At 37.3% G+C, this 21,292-nt stretch overlaps 2 protein-coding genes across 2 annotated transcripts; one reads left to right on the top strand and one right to left on the bottom strand.

Annotated features, from left to right (window-relative positions):
• Positions 1-91: 91 nt before the first annotated feature.
• LOC129365739 (zinc finger protein 462-like) lies at positions 92-13,564 on the bottom strand. Its single transcript, XM_055039170.1, has 11 exons — positions 13,460-13,564; positions 13,086-13,136; positions 8,198-12,987; positions 7,272-7,561; positions 5,837-5,955; positions 5,138-5,257; positions 4,782-5,028; positions 3,652-3,794; positions 3,331-3,554; positions 1,668-2,811; positions 92-1,104 (listed from the first exon to the last, which is right to left on the bottom strand). The coding sequence occupies exons 2-11, from the start codon at positions 13,093-13,095 to the stop codon at positions 974-976; spliced, it is 7,218 nt and encodes a 2,405-aa protein (XP_054895145.1). The 5' UTR covers positions 13,096-13,136; positions 13,460-13,564; the 3' UTR covers positions 92-973.
• A 1,078-nt stretch (positions 13,565-14,642) lies between these two features.
• coq2 (coenzyme Q2 4-hydroxybenzoate polyprenyltransferase) lies at positions 14,643-20,626 on the top strand. The gene is made up of 7 exons (XM_055039070.1): positions 14,643-15,032; positions 16,490-16,656; positions 17,230-17,351; positions 18,799-18,884; positions 18,979-19,112; positions 20,022-20,210; positions 20,301-20,626. Exons 1-7 carry the CDS (start codon positions 14,747-14,749, stop codon positions 20,427-20,429), a joined length of 1,113 nt encoding a protein of 370 aa, XP_054895045.1. The 5' UTR covers positions 14,643-14,746; the 3' UTR covers positions 20,430-20,626.
• Positions 20,627-21,292: the final 666 nt, after the last annotated feature.

The following is a 21,292-nucleotide window of genomic DNA, read 5'->3' as shown; positions in this document are numbered from 1 at the left end:
ATAATTTTACACATCAAATTTGTCGTAATAAAATGACCATCAAAGACATAACTTACTTTATTGTTGCACAGACACAATAGTGAAATCGTCTGAAAATACTAAATTATATGTATTTAGCAATTTATTACCTGTATATTAAAATACTTTTTTTTTACTCTTAATCTCTTCTATGGCTACTTTTTATTTTTATTGGAGTAAAAATAGTGCTAATTTTACTTGAGTACAATTTTTGTGTACTCTACCCGTCTCTGACTGGCACACAAGTTACCATATTTGGACAATTGTTCATAGGTTTGTCAATTCACCACTCGAAATGTTGAAATTCAAATTAAAAGATGAAATGCCATTATGTGTAATAAATCTACACAACAGTTTTACTTCTGAGGTCAATCTCAAGCAAGAATTGCAGTCTTCACTTTCATTTTATTAGTTTAAAGTACAATGCAAGTGGGAGAAATTAATTTAATAACTATTGAAATGCAAACAATTCTAATCTAAAGGTTTATTGAAATAAAAATAAAACCAAATAGTTAATCTGAATAAAATTCAAAAAAAGCAAAAATGCCTTGAGGAAACAGAGGCACGACCTACAATCTAGTGAAGAATAAAGTGAAGTTTTGAATTCAAGCACGGTTCACAGTGTTAGTGTCTGCATATTTTACAGCAACAGCGTCGGGTAATAACTTTCCTGGAACTCCAAGTTAAGATATAAAAGAATAGTAACATTTTTAAACAATAGAGAACCATTTTGACTTTAACCTTTCAAGACAGGTCACATACAATACTGTCATCTTCCTATTCTAAAGTTTTATTTGCTTACTGTTGATGTATAAAACAGCAGTTGATTAAAAAAAATATTTAATTAGAAAAGGATTAAAAATCTAAAAAAAGGGGCTGCATAATGGGAACAGTGGGAACAGTTTGAGAACAAAGAACAGTGAAATACTTGTATCAGAGAACACAATGGGAAACTTTATACTCCATGACGTAAGATGTGGCGATTCAGTTCAGAGATGTTCATGAGGTTTCGTCCACATAGTTCACAGGTAAACAGTTTCTCGTCACGCAGAAACTCAGAAGCTCCATCCTTGGGGGCGAATGCATCTAAAAAAACAAGGGATTAATCATCATTACGTTATCTTTTGAATTTTAACATCATTTTATGATGTTAAAATGTCCAGAGTATTACTGCTATGAGAATAAATAAAAAAAATAAAAAAAATAAAATTTCATTAATCCTGTAAGACTATCTATTATTATTGTTCTAATAGATGGAAATTTCCTAAGAAGAACATTTTAATATTCTCTATATTCATCCACAAATGACAGTTCTGTGCATTAAATGACCAGAAGGTGTCATTTATGTATATATGTATGTATATGTATGTCGGTGCAGATAAGATTCTGATTGTTAGAAATCTTTGTGGTTGTGGTTGGATGGGCAGGAAATCAACACTAAGAAAATACAAATACACTGAGTGCTTAGGACCCATTATGGCAATATTTACCTTCCCAATAGGGCTGGACAATAAATCAATAGCATATTGATCTGTGATCAATATCAACAGGTAACACGTCTGACAGAATATTCAATAATTTCACTGAACTCCGAGTCAGATCGCACAGCATTCTGGGGGATGTACAAAACGTAAGAAAACCAATCCTACCATCATGAAGATGTGGAGAAACCTGAACCTTGCATTCGTTTTTCTTGTTAACTTCAACTTCTCCGTCCGTCTTCTCCATCTGCTCATCCTCCTTTTTCTCCTCACACTGTTCGAGATGGGGCGGCTCTTCATTCGCACACTCCTCAGGTACTGCTTTTTCTCTGCTCGGTTCCGATTCATCCTTAATGATTTTTGGACTCTGGCTTTGCTCCCGTTTAAAGTTCGCCAATAAGCTGCCCAAACTCCCCCTGTGGCTCAGTTTGAGTCGAGCATTATTGGGGGAAAGTGTCAGCAAATGCGGCTCAAACCTGAAACCCTCTCGAAGCTTTGACACGTTTCCCTGTGCAGAATTCTTTTTAGCTGTGGCTGGATTTACGATAATGTCTTGAATTTTGAGGTTCTGGGAGAAAGATGTGCTACAAACTTTATCATTTTTCTCATCGTCTGCTCCATTCCCCTCTGTCGTTTCTCCCATTTTAACGGTTCTCTCCTGACCTGCCCTCTTGTGCGGTTTGTGCAGGCTCCCGTCTTCGTCCAGCAGCAGGACGTGACGCACAATGTCGTCTTCTACCATCGCCTCGATGCTCTGGGATTTACAGCGATTCTCCGTAAAATGCAGCGCATCGGCCTTTGCATCCGTCGTTTTATCAGATGTCAAACTCCTCTGTGCAACTTTTTCATCCTGTCTATCAGCCCACGTGGTTTGGTTCTTACTGCAATCGTTGTGTTTAATATCTGCATCACTGTATTCCTCAGCCTTTGGTTCAGTATTTTTTTCATGCTGCTCTTTTGCAGATTGATGGAAGGCTGCATGCTGGTCTTGTCCTTGTGAGTCCTGCTCGTGTCTCTGCAGGTCGGACGTGTTTTGCTGAATAACGTCAGAATCAGAACTGTTGGCAGGTGTTTTTCCATTTTCCTCCTGCTCCTCAGGTTCCTGTTCTTCTTTCATTGGAAGCATCTCAGTGTAGTGGTAATCTGGAATGCTGTCAGTGTGTGGAATGTTGTCACAGTCAGGGGTAAATTTCTCGGCTTCCAGCTCATCACTGTCGGAGCCGAGATTAACTTTGGCTTCGGGTCGGGAACCCATCCTCGCTTCCAGCTGATCCAGGCTCACTTGACCCACGAGCTCATGGTTTCTCAAAACCTGCAGAAAATATTTAAATATTAATCCAGAAGACTTTATAAGTATGCAGATATTATGAACGGATGATCAGATGGACAGAAAATGATGGATGGATGATCAGATGGATGGGCAAACTGGTGGGTGGATGGATGGATATGAAAACAGATAGATAGATGATGGATGGATGGATTTTTCTGCACTTTTATTTTCACAATCTGTATCCAGTATGGATGGAAATAGCTGCATTTCTAAAACGAATCCATAAACATTTCAGGAATGACAAAAAGCAATTTAAAGGAACAATTACTGATTTCTGAAAGTATTTTTATAGAATATTTATTTTAATTATCCATCAGCTGGAGAGTTCTCAAGCACTGGGTTTATCATTTTAAGTTTCGAGGTTAAAACCAGTTTAATTACAACCAAAAGCTACAATAAAAGCTAAAATCTGTCCAATACAAACTTCCTTTCACAGCAGACAGCTGGTTGAGCAAATAGACTTCAAGGAATGTCAGTGATGCAGAGAAGACGCCTCCTCACCTGATGCTTATCACTCAGGTGTGCCTCCAGGTCTGTGAGTCGAGCGCAGTCAAAGTAGCAGAGTCGACACTTGTAAGGTTTAACGTCGTCGTGCCTCATCATGTGCAAGCGCAGGTTTTCAGCACTACCGCTGCTGAAAGTGCATTTGTGACAGCGGAAGACGATGCCTTGTAGGTAACGGGAAAGTTTGGGGCGGCGAACTTCTATGGGCATAACGCGCTCCTCTGAAATTAAACAAACAAACAAAAAAAAAACACAAAGCGAGGTTGAAAATAAAATGACACATCAGAGGACAAGAATCTCGTAGAGAACTTGGTGCACCTCGATGCAAGACGATGTGGTCGATCATGTTGTTCTTGTTCTTGGTCTGGTAGAGGCAGAACGGGCAGCGAAGGTCCTTCAGATGAGTCGGCTTGGACTGGCAGGTGGAGTGGCCCGTCTTTATGTGCATCTCCATGTTTTTCCTTTTTAACAAGTAAAAAGTGCAAACAATTAATCAGATAACTGTAACTAATTAATCATCAATTTAAATATACAACAAGCTCAAAAAAGACTGCTTAAAGAACAGACAGGGCAGTAAGATCCCAAATCTGGACCAAAAATGAATATTTTTTTGCATTTACAATGAAGAATCCCTTTGTTAGTAAATATTTTTCACCAAAGGTTCTTCAAGTGGCCTAGTTTTAGCTTCACATTCTATGAAAAAAAATTCCTAATAAAGGATCTTTTGCCATCCAACTATTAATTAAATAAAAATGAGTAGGCCTGTCACAATAATAGATAAATGTATCATACGATAACTTAAAACATTTTCCATTGGCATGATTTATCGCTTTCTCTTTTTCTCTTTCTGCCAAAAACTTGATGTTAAAGTCTTCAGCTGGTGTTTTGGTTTCTATAGCCATTTGTTTTGAGGGACAATTTTGTTCACACACACTTCATAATTTTATTTGTTGTTTCTATTGTTCTCTTGCGTTCTTTTGTCATTAGCATGGCAAAAGAATGTCATGTTCCAACCAAAAGCTGGTTTGTCCAGAGCTTTGTCGCAATAACCTCTGGGACAATGTGTCCTCCAGCAAAAGGCCTAAAAATGACTTTAACTGTCAAAGTCGTAGAAACCAAAGAGCAGTTCTCACTGACTGAGACTCGAGTCCTACCGTTCACGGCTTAGAGCCGTTGAAAAGAATCAAATTTCTCCCAGCACCTGGGAGAACCTGGCTTTCTCTGATTATACAAGCAATCTTGGAGTTGTTTTCTTTCCATGTTATCTTCAGCTTTTCTTTTAAGCCACTTCTCCATTATTTTTAACAAAAGTCATCGGTAAGCTAGCTGTAGCGTCGCATGTTGAGCTGCAGTAACCCGCGGACCACTAGAGGGCGTCCGTGGACCACAGTTTGAAAAAGACTGATCTAAATGTTACTTAATTGATGCCACATTTGGCTGCAGCTTACCTTAAACCCGTGTAAAACTCGCAGTCTTTGCACCTTAGGATCTTCTTCCCGTGCCGGTTAGCGTAGTGCCGCCGGATGCTCGACAGGTGCTCTGTGTTGAAGTTGCACATCTCACACTGAAGGTTTCCATCAGACAAACTGAGTTCATGCAAATTCATGTTAGTTTTGTCCAGATTTTGTGCCATCAGGCTGTAGTGGGTCAACTGCCGCTGAACATTTGGAGGCTCCGAGTACGACTCTGTGGATTCTGTCAAAAAGTCCAACTGTGTTACTACTTCAGTAATTAAAAAAAAAAAAAGAAAGAACAATTCTGACAGATTATATAAGTTAAATCAGATTTGAGGTGAATAACTTGCCTTCTACATCCTCTGGTTCTTCATTGAGTTCAGGCAGGTTGTTCAGAATCTCCTGGTCTGAACTTTGGGAAATCTCCTCGTCCTTAGTGCTTGTTTTGATGATTTCCTCCTCAATGACGTCTGTGAATTTGGAAACGGAGAAAACTAGATATTAAACTTAAGCAGCACTATTTACTACATTATAAGTACAAGTTAAGCTGCAGTTAAAACCAGATATTTACATACACAATCAAAAAACAAACATTTTCTTCTCATCGTCTGAAGTTAAATCAGACCAATTTCTTGTTGTTTTAGCTTGGTTAGAATTACCAAAATTATATCTACTTGCTAAATGCCAGAAAACCTGGTAAGAACACTTTTTAGTTGTTCTTACCCAAGTAAAGTTACAAATCTGGATACTTTTGCTTATTTTAATAATTCACTTAAAACAAGCTGCTATTTCTTTCCGAAACGTTTCTTGTAAGTTAGTTTTGTATTATTTCCAAGTAAATTCAAATATTTGCACAAGAAACCAGACCATAAATACTTGGTAAGAATTTATGTTTTTGTCGTGTAACTTATGTCTAAAGGTATTCTCTTTAGGCATTGAAATGCTGCAGGAAAAAAAGAAAACTACTGATTTAGTTGCAGTTTAATACCTTGTTAAATAAAATAAAAAAACAAATCCAAACAAAGTGGAAATATTGGGTAGGTTCTGACCTTGATGGTTTTTCAGAAAATGACTTTGCCAAAGTGCCATGAAATTCGTCCGGTAAGCACAGCAGCCACAGCGGTAAGGCTTCAGAGTCTCAGGTTTATGGAGGAGGTACTTTCTGATGCTGGTAGAATAAAAACACACACTTATTAAGAAATGAATCACATTTAATGTTTAGAAACATTATGATTAGAAGGAAAATCAGCCTGACCTGCTGATTGCAATTTTTTTTACTGAAAAATTGTTAAAAATAGCAACAAAGTTGCTAAAGTTGGCAACAGTGGGGTGACTATTGTTAACTCTACAAGTCTGTCAATCGGTCCTCTCACAGAAGAGCAAAGGAAAGCAGGGGCTCATTTTTAGACCTTTGTAGAGTTATGCAAAAATCACGAAACATCCAAAATTAAGAAAATCAGTCCAATTTATCAGTGCACCCCTCCTTTTATAAATTCATATGCTAAGCATGATGTTTAAAGAATTAAAACAGGCTTTGTTGCACAAAAAAAAAAATTTTAGTATAGCTTTTTATTTGAAAATAAACACAAAGTGTGTGTTATTCAAGAAGAACTGCTGATTTCTGGAGAACATATGGTTACAAGAATTATCATCACATGTTTTAGGTTTGTCCAAAGGTGCTGAATTACTGGAAAGAAGTAATTCCTGTTAAGAAATAGAAAGACATGATCGTGGTTATTTATAGGATGTAAAAAATTTATATTTTCTGTAATTCTGTGAATTTGTTAAACACTGGGAGAAGTGGGACAAATATGCCAGAAAACGTAAATCTAATTTTATTTGAAGTAAACGAGGAACTAGCTAAAATATAAAAATGTTACTTCACTGCAAAAACACTAAATATTACCAAGTAATTTTGTTCTAGTTTCTAGTGCACATATATTAATATTTGAAATAAGACAAATTAAGTTAAGACTAACTTATCAAGATACAAAGGCTTGTTTTAAGTCAATTAAAACATATTCATGAAAAAGTATCAATTCCATTGGCAAATAAATTACTTTATGAGAAAATGTCTTTCTAGAATTGAAATACTCTGAAAATAGAACAAGATGGGGAATAGAACAATCCCCATCAATATTGAGGATTTACTTATGCATCTTACTGAGAAATTACTAGTAAGTTAATTTTGTCTTATTTCAAGTGTACAAAGATAGTTGTTCTAAAAACTGAACAAAAAAATCGGTAAAATTTAGTTTTTGCAGAGTTAAACATGGCTCTCTTTCTGTTTTCTGATTATTTTCACTAAAAATACATACATGTTAAAAAGGAGAAAACCGTAAGATGAAACATTTGTTGATTTTTTTCAGATTTATTTAGAGCTTAACAGCATCGACTGTGTTTTTGTTTCCACCGTGGGAAAATAAAAAATAAAGTAAAACAATAGGAAAATCCTAAACATTAAATGATAACAGTTTTCCTTACTTGTTTTTGAACTCTGTGTTGATCAGGTTGTCCAGTTTCTTAATGGCTCCCAGGGCTGCGTGACTCCGTTCATGTGACCGCAGACCTTTGAGCGACATGAACGTCCGCTGGCACAGTTTGCAGGTGTGTCCGACCGCTTGCGCTTCAGCCTCTGGATCGACCTCTGGGACATTCAACGACGATGGTGGAGGACTGGAAGGAAGGGTTATGACCTCTACCGGTGCACCCGTCCACTGGCTGAGCTCTGCGATCGTTTCAAATGTGGGGAGTTCATCTTTTTTTTGAGACACCTGAGAATTAAAATCGCAGAAATTAAACTGCAGTGGGAAAATGTGGTAAAAGATGGAGAGCAAAAACAAAAAAGTAATTTTGGACTAGTTTCTCCTAGAAATGTTTTAGTACTTGAAATTATACAAAACTAACATACAAGTGACTTTTCAGTAATATGTACGAGCTTATTTTAACTCAATTCATATTTATTTAAAAATAGTTATTCCACTGGCAGATTATTTCACTTGTAAACAAGACATTTTTTTCCATGTTATGCGTGAAATAATCTGCCAATGCAACTAGTACTTTTTCACAATTATTAGGGAATGTTTTTTACTTAAAAAAAGCTATTTATTGCGGAATAGTGACTTGTGAATTAGTTTTGTCTCATTTCAAGTGGAATACGATATTTGAATAAGAATTCCTTATAATGTCATTGTTCACGAGTAAAGCACAGCAAAATTTTAAATATGATTAACTCTTGAACAAACAGAACTGGGCTGTTGAGAATAAATAAATAAAATAAGGTCATAGATGGGTTTGCTATGTGTACTGCTACAACAGCTCTTGGGTTGAAATTGTTTCTGTACTGGAAACTAGACCAAAAATACTTGGTAAGATTTTGTGGTTTTGCAGTGAGTTGAAGAGTAACTCACCTTAGGAGACGGGGGATCTGCTGTTCCACTGGCAAAGGAAAGTTTTTTTTGCGACGCCTCAACCTTCATCTGGTCTCTGTGGCGATCCAGGTGTCTGGTGAGATATCTAATTCCATGCAGATTCTTTCTGCAGAAGTTGCACTTGTAGAGCCCAGTGCTTTTCTTTCTCACTCCAAATGATACCACCGTGAAGTCAGATTTGCTCCTCAAGTGATGAAAATTGTTATAATGTTCAATCAGCAACTGGGATGAGTCAAACACCGCGTTGGGGCATTTCTTGCAAATGAGATTTAGCTGTTTTTTTAACTCAATATATTTAAAGAGGAAGTTGTTCTTACGTTTGTTATACTTTTCCAACTTCTTATATGTACTAAGCGCATCCAGTTTGTGGAAATATTTGTAATGACACTGGAGATTTTTTCGTGTTAAAGCTGAGTAAGTACACAACTCGCACTTGTAAGACGAGTCTTTTTTCAGCACTATCTTTAAGGGGGCTGGTTTTCCATCTTCCCTCTGATGCTGCACAGATGTTTCTTCTTCATCTTCATCGTCATCCTGCTTCTCTGTTTCAGACAGAAGCTCAGAAACGGCTGCCTTCCCATGTACATTTCTACAGTGGTTTATTAGTTTCTTGATCGATGGATGAATTTCTGGACAGCTTTTGCACATGTACCCTCTTTTATAGGAGCCTTTGCCTTTTGAGCACATCACAATGTTGGAGATGAGTATTTCACCTGTTTCCAGTTCATCTGCTCTCACAGTAACGCTCGGGTGCTTCATCTGGCAGTGGGTGAGAGTCCCATGGTAACTGGTATTCACATATGGACAAGTAGGGCATATATAGATCAGCCGTTTTTCCGAGTTATTTTGCTGTTGCTGAGATGACAACTCTTTCTTCTTCTGAAATGACTTGTAAAGTGGAATGTAGTATTTCTGAAAGGCACTTTTTCCATGAGACCGGACATAATGCTTTGCAAGTCGTTTTTTAAAAGGATATGTCTGTGAGCACATCATGCATTTATGTATGCCGTCCTTTGGAGCAGCATTGTTGTGCTGCTTAAGCATGTGACTGTTCATTCCAAGGTTTGTGCTGCAGACATAAGGACAGTGTGGACACTTTATCCTGATGTAGACCTTCTTGGTGAGAAGAGAAGTCTTGGAGACAGTCTTAAACGATCTATTGGGCTTAGCCAGATTGATTCTACGGCTCAGCTTTGGTGTAGAAGAAGCTGGTTTGGGCACGCCACTCGTGGTCTCATTGTGGTCCTGTTCGCGGTGTCTTTTCAGTTTATTCAGCGTTGCACGGATTTGTGGGCAGGTTTTGCACATGTAGCCACTAAATTTTGAAACTTCATCAGAACTGTTTCCTTTTGTGAAGTCATCACAATCCGACAAACGTGCCGTGTCCAGATAAAGGCTGTCCGCCCTGGAGGTGGAGGCAGGATGCCTCATCTGGCAATGAGTGAGGACTCCTTGATGACTGGTGTTGAAATAGCTGCAATATGGACACTTGTAGACATGCACATGCCCTTCAATTTGTTCGGGTTGTTTTTTCACATTTCTACAGTGGAGGTGTTTTATTCCAGTGTGAACGCTCAGACCGTGCTTGTTGTGAAACGTCGCTGGGCATGAAGGGCACTTGAACACATCGGAAGATGAAGTTTCTTCATCTGTGTCTTCAAGAGGCACTTGGAAAGATTCAAACAATCCTGGCATTTCGTTGAGGTCGTCCAACTCGCTCTTTTCTCTTGTCCCTTTGTCACTTGGGGAATCTTTTACCAGCAAAGGATGAAACCTGTTGCAGTGGCGTGTAAGATAGCGCTGTGCATTACTTTTGAAAGGACATAATGTGCAATGATAAAGCTGAGTTTGGTCTTTTTGCGAACTTTGGGATGTCTGGCCTTTAGAGAATGATTTTAGTTCAGTTTTCTCGTCTTTTGAATCTAATTCTTTGATGCCGACAAATAACCGAGCCTTCACAGTCCCAAGGCTCATCTGCTTGCAGCCCGGATGTCGGTCCTGGTAGTGTTTATGGACCACCTCTGCTTTTTTGTGACTGAAAACGCACCACTCGCAGTGATAGCCTGATTCTAACGCTCCTTTACGGAAACAAAGTCTTAGAACGGCTGTAACTGAGAGTTTTGAAAAGTGAATTTTCCTCATATGTGACAACAAAAGGAACACATACTGAGTAGTAAATGTGCAGTACTTGCATGGAAGCTTTCTATGCGTTTCGGTGTTTATTACTGAGTTGGAAAAGGTTATGGAAGACATGTTTGTCACTTCTTTTTTGCCCTCCGGTTTCTCTTGGTTTGCAGCTGACTTCAGAGGAGATTCCTGGAGCTGTTCGAGAACCTTTGACGTGTACTGACGAATATCAGTTTTATTAAAAGGTTTGCAGTGTATTCTGGAGAAATGGTGTGCTACTTCAGTCAATGATCTGTGTTTATAGTTACAATAGTGGCAGAAGAACATGTCCCTGTCCTCTTCTTTTATTATCGGAAGAGGTAATTTTGAAGAATATGATCCATTCTTTTCAATCGTCTCACGGACCAAAGCTGAATATTTAAGAATACTCTTCCGATTGGAATGTTTGTATTGGTGGACTTTGTTTTGATGAGCAATGATTCCCTGTGTTGATGGATTTCCAAGATTGCACAGATGGCAGAAGTACAATTGGTCTACATGCACAGTGACTTCAGTTTTTCTAATCTGTGCTTTAGGTTCATTGCCGTTTTTCATGTGACTACTTGTTCTAAAAGTGATTGGGCTCTTATTTTCAATCACCTCAGCGCTATACTGTATGATGTCTGCCTTTGATATGAGCATATGGCCAGAATGCTTTGCATTATGGTGGCCAAGAACACTTCTGATTTGGGGACTTGCATAGCTGCAAAACTGACAGTAATGCATTTCCAGCGGTGAACTACATAAAAATTTGCCAGATTTAGACTTGGTTGTTTCTGTGTCAGGTTTAAAAGGTGACATTTTGGTTGTGCTTTCTTTTTCTGAAGACTTCATACATTTCTCTGGCGTTTTCAGAGTAGCTTTTGATGGAAGCTCTAATTGAGACAATTTGCTATCATTTTGCAAAGATGGTGCAGGTTTGAGTTTTACTTTCTGTGAAGACGTCGTTTCATCATCTGTTTGTCTTATATGTTTAGAGGGGGAGCTCCCTTGTTTGACATAATCTGCTAGAGATTTAACATTTTCGATTCTCAAATCCTCTGGAGAACTTTTGGAAACTTCGGGTGTCGTATCCTTCTCTTTTATTTGTACTGGGGGTTTTTCTTTCTGCAAACTTTTTTTCTGAGGCATTATTTCACGAGCTAATTGTTTAATTTCATCTAATGAAACTAATTTTTCTGGGTGTTTTTTCTGGTAGTGAACCTGCATGGCGACAGCTGACTTGTGCTCAAACTGACACTTAGTGCATTTATACAGCGTAGCATCTGGCCCTGCGGAGGTTGGCGGGTGGCATGAAAGTGTAATTTCCACCTCTTTATGTGGTGTGCTGGGGCTCTTTGGGGAAAGCTCCACAGACGTTTCTGGGCTGGGTGTTTTTTCACACATTTTCTGACATTCCTTCACTAAATATTGACAGAACAACAAGGAATTGTCCACTTCCCAAGTCCGATGATTTTGCTTGTAATGGTGTCTTAGGTCCCTCACCTCGCTGCAGGTGAATGTACAGGTGAAACATTTAAACTCCAGTTTCAGTTCATTCAGCTTCATCTTGAACACATCTGGAGCCTCTGGGTGTTTTTCTGTGTAGTGCCACTTCAGGTCAACAGTGCTTAGAAACTCAACCGGGCACTCAAGGCAACGAAAGGTCGCGCTTTGATCAGATGACTGCTGAATGTAGCCAGCGTTGCATCGGACATACGGGTGATCGCTGGCATAATGAGAGGACACAAGCCTGGAGCTCACATTGCTGTAGTCACAGTGCTTACAGAAATAAACTTTGGGGCGCGGCGGGTCTCTGTTAACAAGCATTGCCTTCCTTTCCTCTTCTTCGTCACTGACTTCGAATGAAAACTGTGTGCTGCCTGAAGGGCTTCTGGTTTTATTTTCAGCTGCTTCTCCTTCTAGTTTGGGTTTTTTACTTGCTGGAGTGTTTAAGCTTTCATTACTGGTCTTCCTGCCAGCCTCACTAATTAGCATATTTGTTTGTTCGGCCTGAGAATCCGATTCTCCTCGCTTAGAATGGTAAAGATAGTCAGCATGTTTAAAAATGTCTGACTGTTGAAAAGATACATCGATCTGAGGGGTTTCCTCTAAACTTTTTTTTGTATCACTAGCTAACTTGAGCTTTACATTTGACTCAGATGTTGCTGTGAAATACTTTGTGATGGTTTGCGGTGATGGCCTCTTGTATGTTCTGAGATCCTTAGATGAGGATGCTTCTTCAGCTTCATCGTGTTGGCTTGATGTAGAGACAGGTGTCGTGATAGTTTCAATCAATTTGGGGCTTTCAGTTTTCCCACACTGTGTCTCGTGCTTCGTTAAAACGTCTCGACTGCAAGTCTTAAAATCACAGTTCCTGCACGTAAAACTCTTTCCTGCACTTCTGCTCTTCTCTGTATTGACCTTGTTACTCTCAGCATATTTTAAGCCAGCATCTCTCAGACACACATCTATGTCCAAGCAATGTACCTTGTTGAGATGTTCGAAGAGGTACACCTTAGATTTGAAAATTAAGGTGCATTTAGAGCAATAGAAAGACTTTGGCAGGCATTCCTGGGGAACCGACTTCTCCATGTGTCCAAAGGTGGAAAATTGCACTGGATCTAAAAATTACAAGGGAGGACATATAAGGGGAGCTGCACAGCTTTAATTAAAACAAGTTTGCAAAAGAGAGAATGTGGACTGTCATTATAATACATACCACTTTGCATTTCATTCAGTTGCTTCCCGTTAAAATCCCACTACGGCACACCTGAAGGATTAACAAGTAAAATTGTTTCCATTAATGAGAATGCAATTCATGCTCCATATAATTTGTATTTTGTTGAAAACTGCACATGTTAGAGGCTAAAAACGACGTAACTTTTCCCTTTTGTGTTTTAGAAAATCGACCGATAAGCCCACCTCTGTATTTAACTTTTCTGTCCTGTACGTCCTGCAGACAGGAGACATAAACTACTAGAACCCTAACAAAACCTCCCCAGAAACATTTAGCGGTACATATATTAACCTGAAGTGACTCGCGGTTCAACTGCATTGTACTCACACATGAAGATAAACACAAAAAATACCTACAAGTCAATGTTTTGAGGCGCTGCAACAGAAAAACACAAATAGACACGTTTCCGCCATTTTTCCCGCGAGTAAATCTGGCCTTCCTCCCTCCTTCTGCTGCTAGGATTCTTCTCCTTTTTCTTCTTCTAGTTGATTGATCTCGAGTCGAACTGGTCGATTCTCATTACCGCCACCTTGAGGATTGAATGAATTCCGAAAATATTCAGAATAAAAAGTCTGTCATCTTTTCCTCAATTCCTCAGATTGTATCACAGGAAAATTTTTTATAACTTTATAATTTGTAATGCTGATACAAAACTTTTGCAAAACATACTATTATTATTATTATTATTATTATTATTATTATTATTATTATTATTATTATTATTATTATTATTAAATACAAATCCGGGCAGAAGACTGACAATTAATCTAATTATTATATTTGGCAAATTTCATTCTGACAAGTGTAATTTTTTTATCCTCTTGACCTTATTTATGTATTTTCTTATACAGTTTTTGTTAAAGACATCGAATTTTTATCCACTACTGAAAAGAGTATAAATAAAAAGCTGTAAACACAGGTTAATGTAGTAAATCATTGTATATTTTTAATTTATCATAATGTCTGTTTGTTTGGTTGTTTTTGTTCCAATGTATGTATCATTATATTACTATACTTTACTGACATATTGTTTTTCTTTATTTTTGTGAACAGAAATGTTTTCTCAATATACATAAATAAATGAATAAATAAAATAATATATGATCACACGTTTCAATTGAAATTTTTACTAAATGGTACTAGGCGGATTTTTGCAAGTTTCCACACAAATGGGAAGATGGAGGCAGACAGAGACAGAAGTCTGATTTAAAGAAAAATTTGTAAATCAGTAAAACGTCCCAGAATAAAGTATTAGTTTGATATAAATGACATGGGGCGTAACGCTGTACAACGATGTGGTCAGAAAAATATATAAATTCTATAAACAGGCGACCTTCTTTGTACTTCACTTGCGCAAAAACAGCCAACATAAAATGCTAACTATTGCCCTCAATTCTGGTTTTAGTTTTTGGTTAGATCTCCTAGTCAACGTTCAGGGACAAAATAAGCAGCTTTTCTTGGCGTTTAAAGCGGTACGTAATTCGTTCCGCTTCTTGTTGTGGTCGTTTCCTCCGGACAATAATACTGAACGTACCGCAACAGTAGAAGCGTTCTGCAGCGCGAGGTCGCTTATTTTCTTTGGGATTTTTTTTTATATTGCGGTTTTAAATGTGAAAATGCGCAGCTGACCGAAGAGAAACGTCATGTTCCCTAAGAGGCTGAGCAGCCGGTTGACTCTGACGGCCCTGAGATGGACCGCTGTGCGCCGGACCTGTCCCCCGTCCTGTCTTTCCGCCCTGTCCCACTGCTTCCCGCAGAACCAAACAGCGAGGAGGAAAAACGGCTTCCATTCAGAGTCTGTGGTGTTTAAGCTGAGACCCAGAGAAACCCAGCGCAGGTCGTTCAGTCTGTCTGGTGCTAATGTGGTGAACTCAGCTCCTGCTCATGTCCAGCCTTACCTGAGACTGATGAGGCTGGACAAACCCATCGGTAACTGCATTCATTCCCTCTAAAAGACTGTTCATCAAAGACTGTTCATCAAAAGACTGTTCATCAACATGGGGTGCCGTTTGTAAAGTTATGCAGTAAAATAACACTAATAATTCATGTAACTTGTCAAAGTCATATTTTTACCATGTTATTCACATTTTCATAAATGCAAATACAAGTTCAATAAAGCAAATTATTGCTGTTTTTCTTTTACAATGTAACTTTACAAATGTCATCTTTATTAGAGTATCTCAAAATTGTATTTGAGAACTGAACTAACTACATTTACTCCATTTTATTTTTTTGAGCAACTTTTTGGAATAAAAATACTTTTAGGGGTAGTTTCACTACACTGTACTTTTTACTGTTACTTGAGAAATATTTTTTATTAAGTATCTCTGGTGTAACATTTCTGGATACTCTACCCACTGTGAGTAACTTCACTGAATGAAGAAAAATAAAAAAAATGCATGAGATACAAAAACATATACAATTTAAGCTAATATAAGACTTATTCTTTGTTTTTTCTAATTTTACTTTCTACTTTCTGAGTCTGCTGTGACATTTGGCACACTGTTCTAATATAAAATGCATTTGAATTACTTAAGTATTAATTCCATAGTTAATTATGGTTTAGAAAAATGTGCCCTGAACATGTTATTTGGAATTGATTATTTTGTTCTAGTCTATAAAATACCAGAATTTGGACCTAACTTTACATTTTTGTCAGCCTGATGAAATTATTTTTAAATATTCAACCAGATATTCTGATCAGTTACTTAGTACTTTTAACCAGATACTTTTTTTTAACTCTTACTATTAGTAAAAGTAGATTAAAGAAGTAGTGCTACTTTTACTTGAGAATAAAATTTGGGTACTTTAGCCACCTCAGCTTAAGAGTAGCAGCACTGCAACATATTTTTATTCATGTAAAAATAAAATATTTTTACATGATTGATGTTCAGAGGGATGAAATATCTTTGTGGTTGTCAATCAACCACAAATGCTGTGTTTTCACACAGCATTGTGAAAACCTTGTGATTAAATAGAAAACTAAGAATAGTTGGCATAAAATCTGAAGGAAAAATAACACAGAATGTTATCTACTAAAGAAACTCAAAAAATTATGAATCAATTGATGAATATTGGAAAACACCACAAGTAAAACAAGTTTTCACAGAAGAGTTGATTATTAATTTGAAATATGATTGGAAAGATTGCAGATCCATAAAATTTAAAAAAATGTATTTGTTGTTTAGTCTCTCATTGCTTTCAGAAAAAAAATCAGTTCATGCATTAATGTGTTGCTAAGGCTTTGCTCAAACAACTTCAGTCAGACCACAGTTAATCCTCCTGCTCGGCACAGTTTCTTCTTGGCTGAATTTCTATTTTTAGTCTGTTTTTTTTAATGTTTAGCAGATAATCCTCTTTTAAATTCAGCAGTGTCTCGTTTTTAGGAACATGGCTGCTCTATCTTCCTTGTACGTGGAGCATCGCCTTGGCAGCGGAGCCTGGGTGCCTCCCGGATGTCGGGATGCTTGCCCTGTTTGGTACCGGTGCCCTGCTGATGAGGGGGGCAGGCTGCACCATCAACGACATGTGGGATAAAGACTTTGACAAACAAGTAAACCAAACTAACATATTTATGATCATTCTTTTGTTGTATCCTTTATTTAACCGGGCAAAAACCCTATTGGGATCTAGATCTCTTTAAAATATTAAAAAACCTTCAAGCATATAGTTTTATTGCAAAGTGTTTCTGCAGCCATCAGATTTTCTTTTTTTCTAATTTATTATCAAATAGTGCATACAAAACAAATATAGGCTAACAAGCAGAGGTCTTAATCAATAAAATAACTACTAGTCAATTAGGTAAGAGAACGAATAACAACAATAAAAGTAAAATAAACAAAAAAAGAAGATAAACATTAAAATGGCAAAACAGAACATAACCAAGTGGTGTCACAACAAAAAAAAGGTAATTATTTTTCATCTACTTGGGTTAGGATACTTTGTTTTTTAATCTTGACAGATATTTTCTGATTTGTTAATGATTATTTGTTAATGATTGTTAATGATTATTAACAAATCAGATGTATGACCTTTTTCCTGTTTTTCCAGGTAAGCGTATTGTTTTCTTACTGACAGTCATCATATTTTCATTAGTCTGAGGTGAAGTGGTGACGTTTCTGTGCAGGTGGCCAGGACAGCCTGCAGACCAATCGCATCAGGGGAAATTTCACAGATGCAGGCACTGGTTTTCCTTGGAGGGCAACTCTCCCTCGCTCTCTGTGTTCTTCTGTGTCTCAACTACTACAGGTAACCGAGTGCAGCTTATTAAAAGATAATTAAATCTTTTAAGCTTTTTATTGCAATCCGACTTGCAGTTCCGATCAAGGTTTACAGATACTTGTCATTTCTTGTAATTGGTAAATAGACTAAATTTATGGAGGTTTTCCAGTCATGCTGACCAATCACAGTCATAGAGATTGATAAGTGCCTTGAGGGTTCAACTTCAGCTTCAACATGAAGCTAAAGTTGAACCCATAACTGTCTGACTTTAAGAAGACTTCTGTACCCACTGAGCCACATATGAAAAAATAGGATCCAAGTTTAAAATTATGCATGCAGACTTGTAGACCTCTAATATCTGTAATATGTCCCTTTCTAAGTTCTATTTTTTAGTACTTGATTATTCTGATTAAATTACTAATTATAATGATGTTTTTGTAAATGTACTCTGTCTGATGCTAATGGGGATCTAAAAAAATATATAGACAATTGATTGATTGGATAAAAATATTGGCATGTTTTTTTCCATATATTTTATTGATTTTTTTCTTTTAGGGCACAACAATTGGAAACATGCACTTATACACACATACGCTCAAACATATATCATGTTTAGTTCCAAATCTATATAAAGCCCTTCAGATTAAGACAGAGACAATGAAAAGATGATATATAAATAGAAGCTGTAGTCAAGACACACATTTCTAAGCTCCGCCTTCAGTCCCTGTGGTCCTTATGTACGGCTCCCAGAGGTTCTGAAAGTCCCGCTGTTTACCCTTACGATGTACGTTACTTTTTCCAGTCCAAGCGAATTTGCAATTTCTTTCTTCCAGAGTCCCAGGGAACAGCGTCCATGCTCTTCCAGCATAATGCAATAGATATCTTGGCTTGAAGAAATCCATATTGTATCTATTTAGTGCTCTTCTCTGATTGTATAAATTGTGTTGGGTTTATTCCTAGTGCACAAAGTTTTATGTCTAAAGGGACTTTCACCTTAAACAAATTAGATAGGCACTTGATAACATCCTCCCAAAATTTCTGGATTTTAAGACAATTTCAGACAATGGAGAAGAGTTTGTTTTTCAAAAAAGCATTTTGTGCAAGTATCTGGAATATCACTGGACATATAATGTTGGCATGTTTAATAAGATCTTGCAGGAATTTATTCTTTTTAGGTTTGAGTGGTAGTTTATGTTGAATTCACTTAATTGGGAATTTTTGTGGGAACTGAGGAATCAGAAGATTCAGAACTCAAGACAAAATCAAAGCAAACAAGGAAAAAACAGCTATGGAAACCCAGACTTTGTATCTCTCAAGGTTGCTAAAAGCTCCACTTACTCAGAGAAGATTGATATGAGTTTTTTCTTCTAAATAATTTTTTTTATAATTTTACAATATAAACTTATATTCCAGATTGTTAGAAAGTGATTTCTTTTTAAAGGTTTATGATTTTGTGTTCATTCTCTCTTGGCAGCATAGCTCTTGGTGCCTCTTCTCTCTCTCTTGTCATCACTTACCCACTGATGAAGAGGATCACTTACTGGCCACAGCTCGTATTGGGTGAGTGTTTTAGGAAAGTTAGATTTTCCATCTTAAAGCCGTTGTCTCTCCACATCACTGAAGCTAAAGTCTTGCTCATGTCGCCTCTCTGCAGGGCTCACTTTTAACTGGGGCGCTCTGCTTGGCTGGGCCGCTGTGAAGGGCTCCTGTGATTGGTCCGTGTGCCTTCCCCTGTATTTCTCTGGAGTGATGTGGACGTTGGTATATGACACAATCTATGCTCATCAGGTGGTGAAATCAGCTCAACAGACACAAATTTTGAATCATAAAGAGGTGTTTTCACATAAGCATATATGTATACATATGTGACAGCTTCCCTTAATTTGTCCTGTCATGCTTACTGCAGTGAGTGGTCAACAACACAAATAGCACAATGAGTTTCCCTACTGGTCCACTAATCACTCTGTGTACTGTAATAAAACTCCACTTTTGTCTTTGAGCACAACTACCAGTACTATTCAGAAGAGAACTGGATTTGATGGCTTACCACAGTAGAGCGTTAAACAGACTGTGGAATTTTCAGTTTTCCTTCGTAGTTATAGGCAACCAGTAGGGGGGGCCAAAACCACTCATCACAGGATATATATAAATACACACTTTATATCTATGGGGAAGTTTCATTACTGTTGACAATTGAAACCTTTGGGGCGCCAGTGACACCTGCTGTCCAGCGGAAGTCATAAATAACAACCCCAAGAATACAACTTGAGTCTTCCGCTGTATTTCAATCTGCTGATGTTCTTTTTTTGATCAAGTAATTTTTATATATCATATATTAAAAATGAATTTGGATCTAAACACTTGTTGCCTCAAGCAGAGTAGTTCAAGAATCTGTGTCCTGTCGTCAACGGATGGAGTCATGGTGCGTTCCAGTTGTACCTGGAAGTGGGACATTACGACTTCCTATTCTAAAAAAAATCATCTGTCGTGTCGTGTTTCCCATATGCAAACCAGGTGCAATTCCGACCACTCCAGGTTATGACTCGCGTTTGACCGTATTTCACACGTTTAAATCATACAACTGACTGACGAAGTGCTTTATTTATTTGTCTTATCTTATCTTATCTTATCTTATCTTATCTTATCTTATCTATTAAATGATAGAGTTCTGATGTCCCATTGGTGTTTATTACGCAGGATAAAGAGGACGACGTTAAAGTGGGAGTAAAATCCACAGCGCTGATGTTCCAGGAGCGAACCAAACTTTGGCTAAGCGGCTTCACGGCGGCCATGTTGTCTGGACTGGTCGTAGCCGGAGTCAATGCCGAGCAGACGCTTCCCTACTATGTCGCGCTGACCGCTGTGGCCGTCCACCTCGCACGCCAGGTGAGGAACATGAAAACGCTCACTACCTGATGTTGTGTAGATGCTTTTTAAATCTGGATCTTCTAGTAACACAATTACTTTTTTTCTTAGATTTACACAGTGGACATCAACAAAGCAGAAGATTGTTGGAAACAGTTTAGTTCAAACAGAAATCTGGGACTTCTGTTGTTTTTAGGAATAGTTGCTGGTAATTTGCTGAAAGAATCTAAAGAGATATGACTGTAAAATAATGGAAACTGTTTGATTGCACTTAATGTACTTTAAATACTGAAATGTATTTACAGATTTATTTTATGATCAAAAATGTTGTGCAATTATTTTTATATTGTACCATCAAGAATGCGAAATGACAAATCGCTTGGACATATTACTTTGTATTTGGCTCAAGACAAATAAAATATGTGGGACTTAACAGATCCATTTATGCTTTTGTGTTTTTTTTATGATGTAAATTTAGCAAAACGAAAGTTAATCTGAATGTTGTAAGATAAATAAACATCCAAACAATTGTGACTTAAGAATCTAAAACTAGATTTTCCAAACAAATTAAGTTGAAACCAGATATTTAAATACACTGAATAAAACATTTTTTCCTCACTCTCTGAAGTTAAATCAGACCAAATAAATTTTTGTTGTAGGTCAGATGAAATTAGCAAAATTATTTCTATTTGCTACATATATTACAATAATGGCAATATATGTGAAAGATTTATTCATGACAGTCTTTAAAATCAGAAGTTTAAATACAGAGTAATTATTAAACAATGAAGGAAAGTCATTTCATGACTTTCAAAACTTCTGATAGTTTTCAAAGCCATTTGAGTTATTTAGTGTCACACCTTAAACAAATTGCTTTCTGAAGAGAAATAAGTCTTGGGGAACAATTTCCAGATATTTGAAGGTGCTGTATTTATCTGCTTAAACAATTATTCAAGTACAGACAAAATGGAAATATCCAAACATACTGAAATACTTTTGGTGATTCTAACTGACCCAAAATAGAAAGGTTTGGTCCAATTTAACTCCAGGGAGTGAGGGAGAATTTTATTTTTTATTTTTTTGAAAATGTATTTAAACTTCTG

Source organism: Poeciliopsis prolifica, unplaced genomic scaffold, assembly GCF_027474105.1.
Source record: "Poeciliopsis prolifica strain line A6 unplaced genomic scaffold, Auburn_PproV2 SCAFFOLD014, whole genome shotgun sequence".
Lineage (NCBI taxonomy): Eukaryota > Metazoa > Chordata > Actinopteri > Cyprinodontiformes > Poeciliidae > Poeciliopsis > Poeciliopsis prolifica.
The sequence above is the reverse complement of the archived record's forward strand: the minus strand, read 5'-3'. Positions and strand labels throughout refer to the sequence as shown.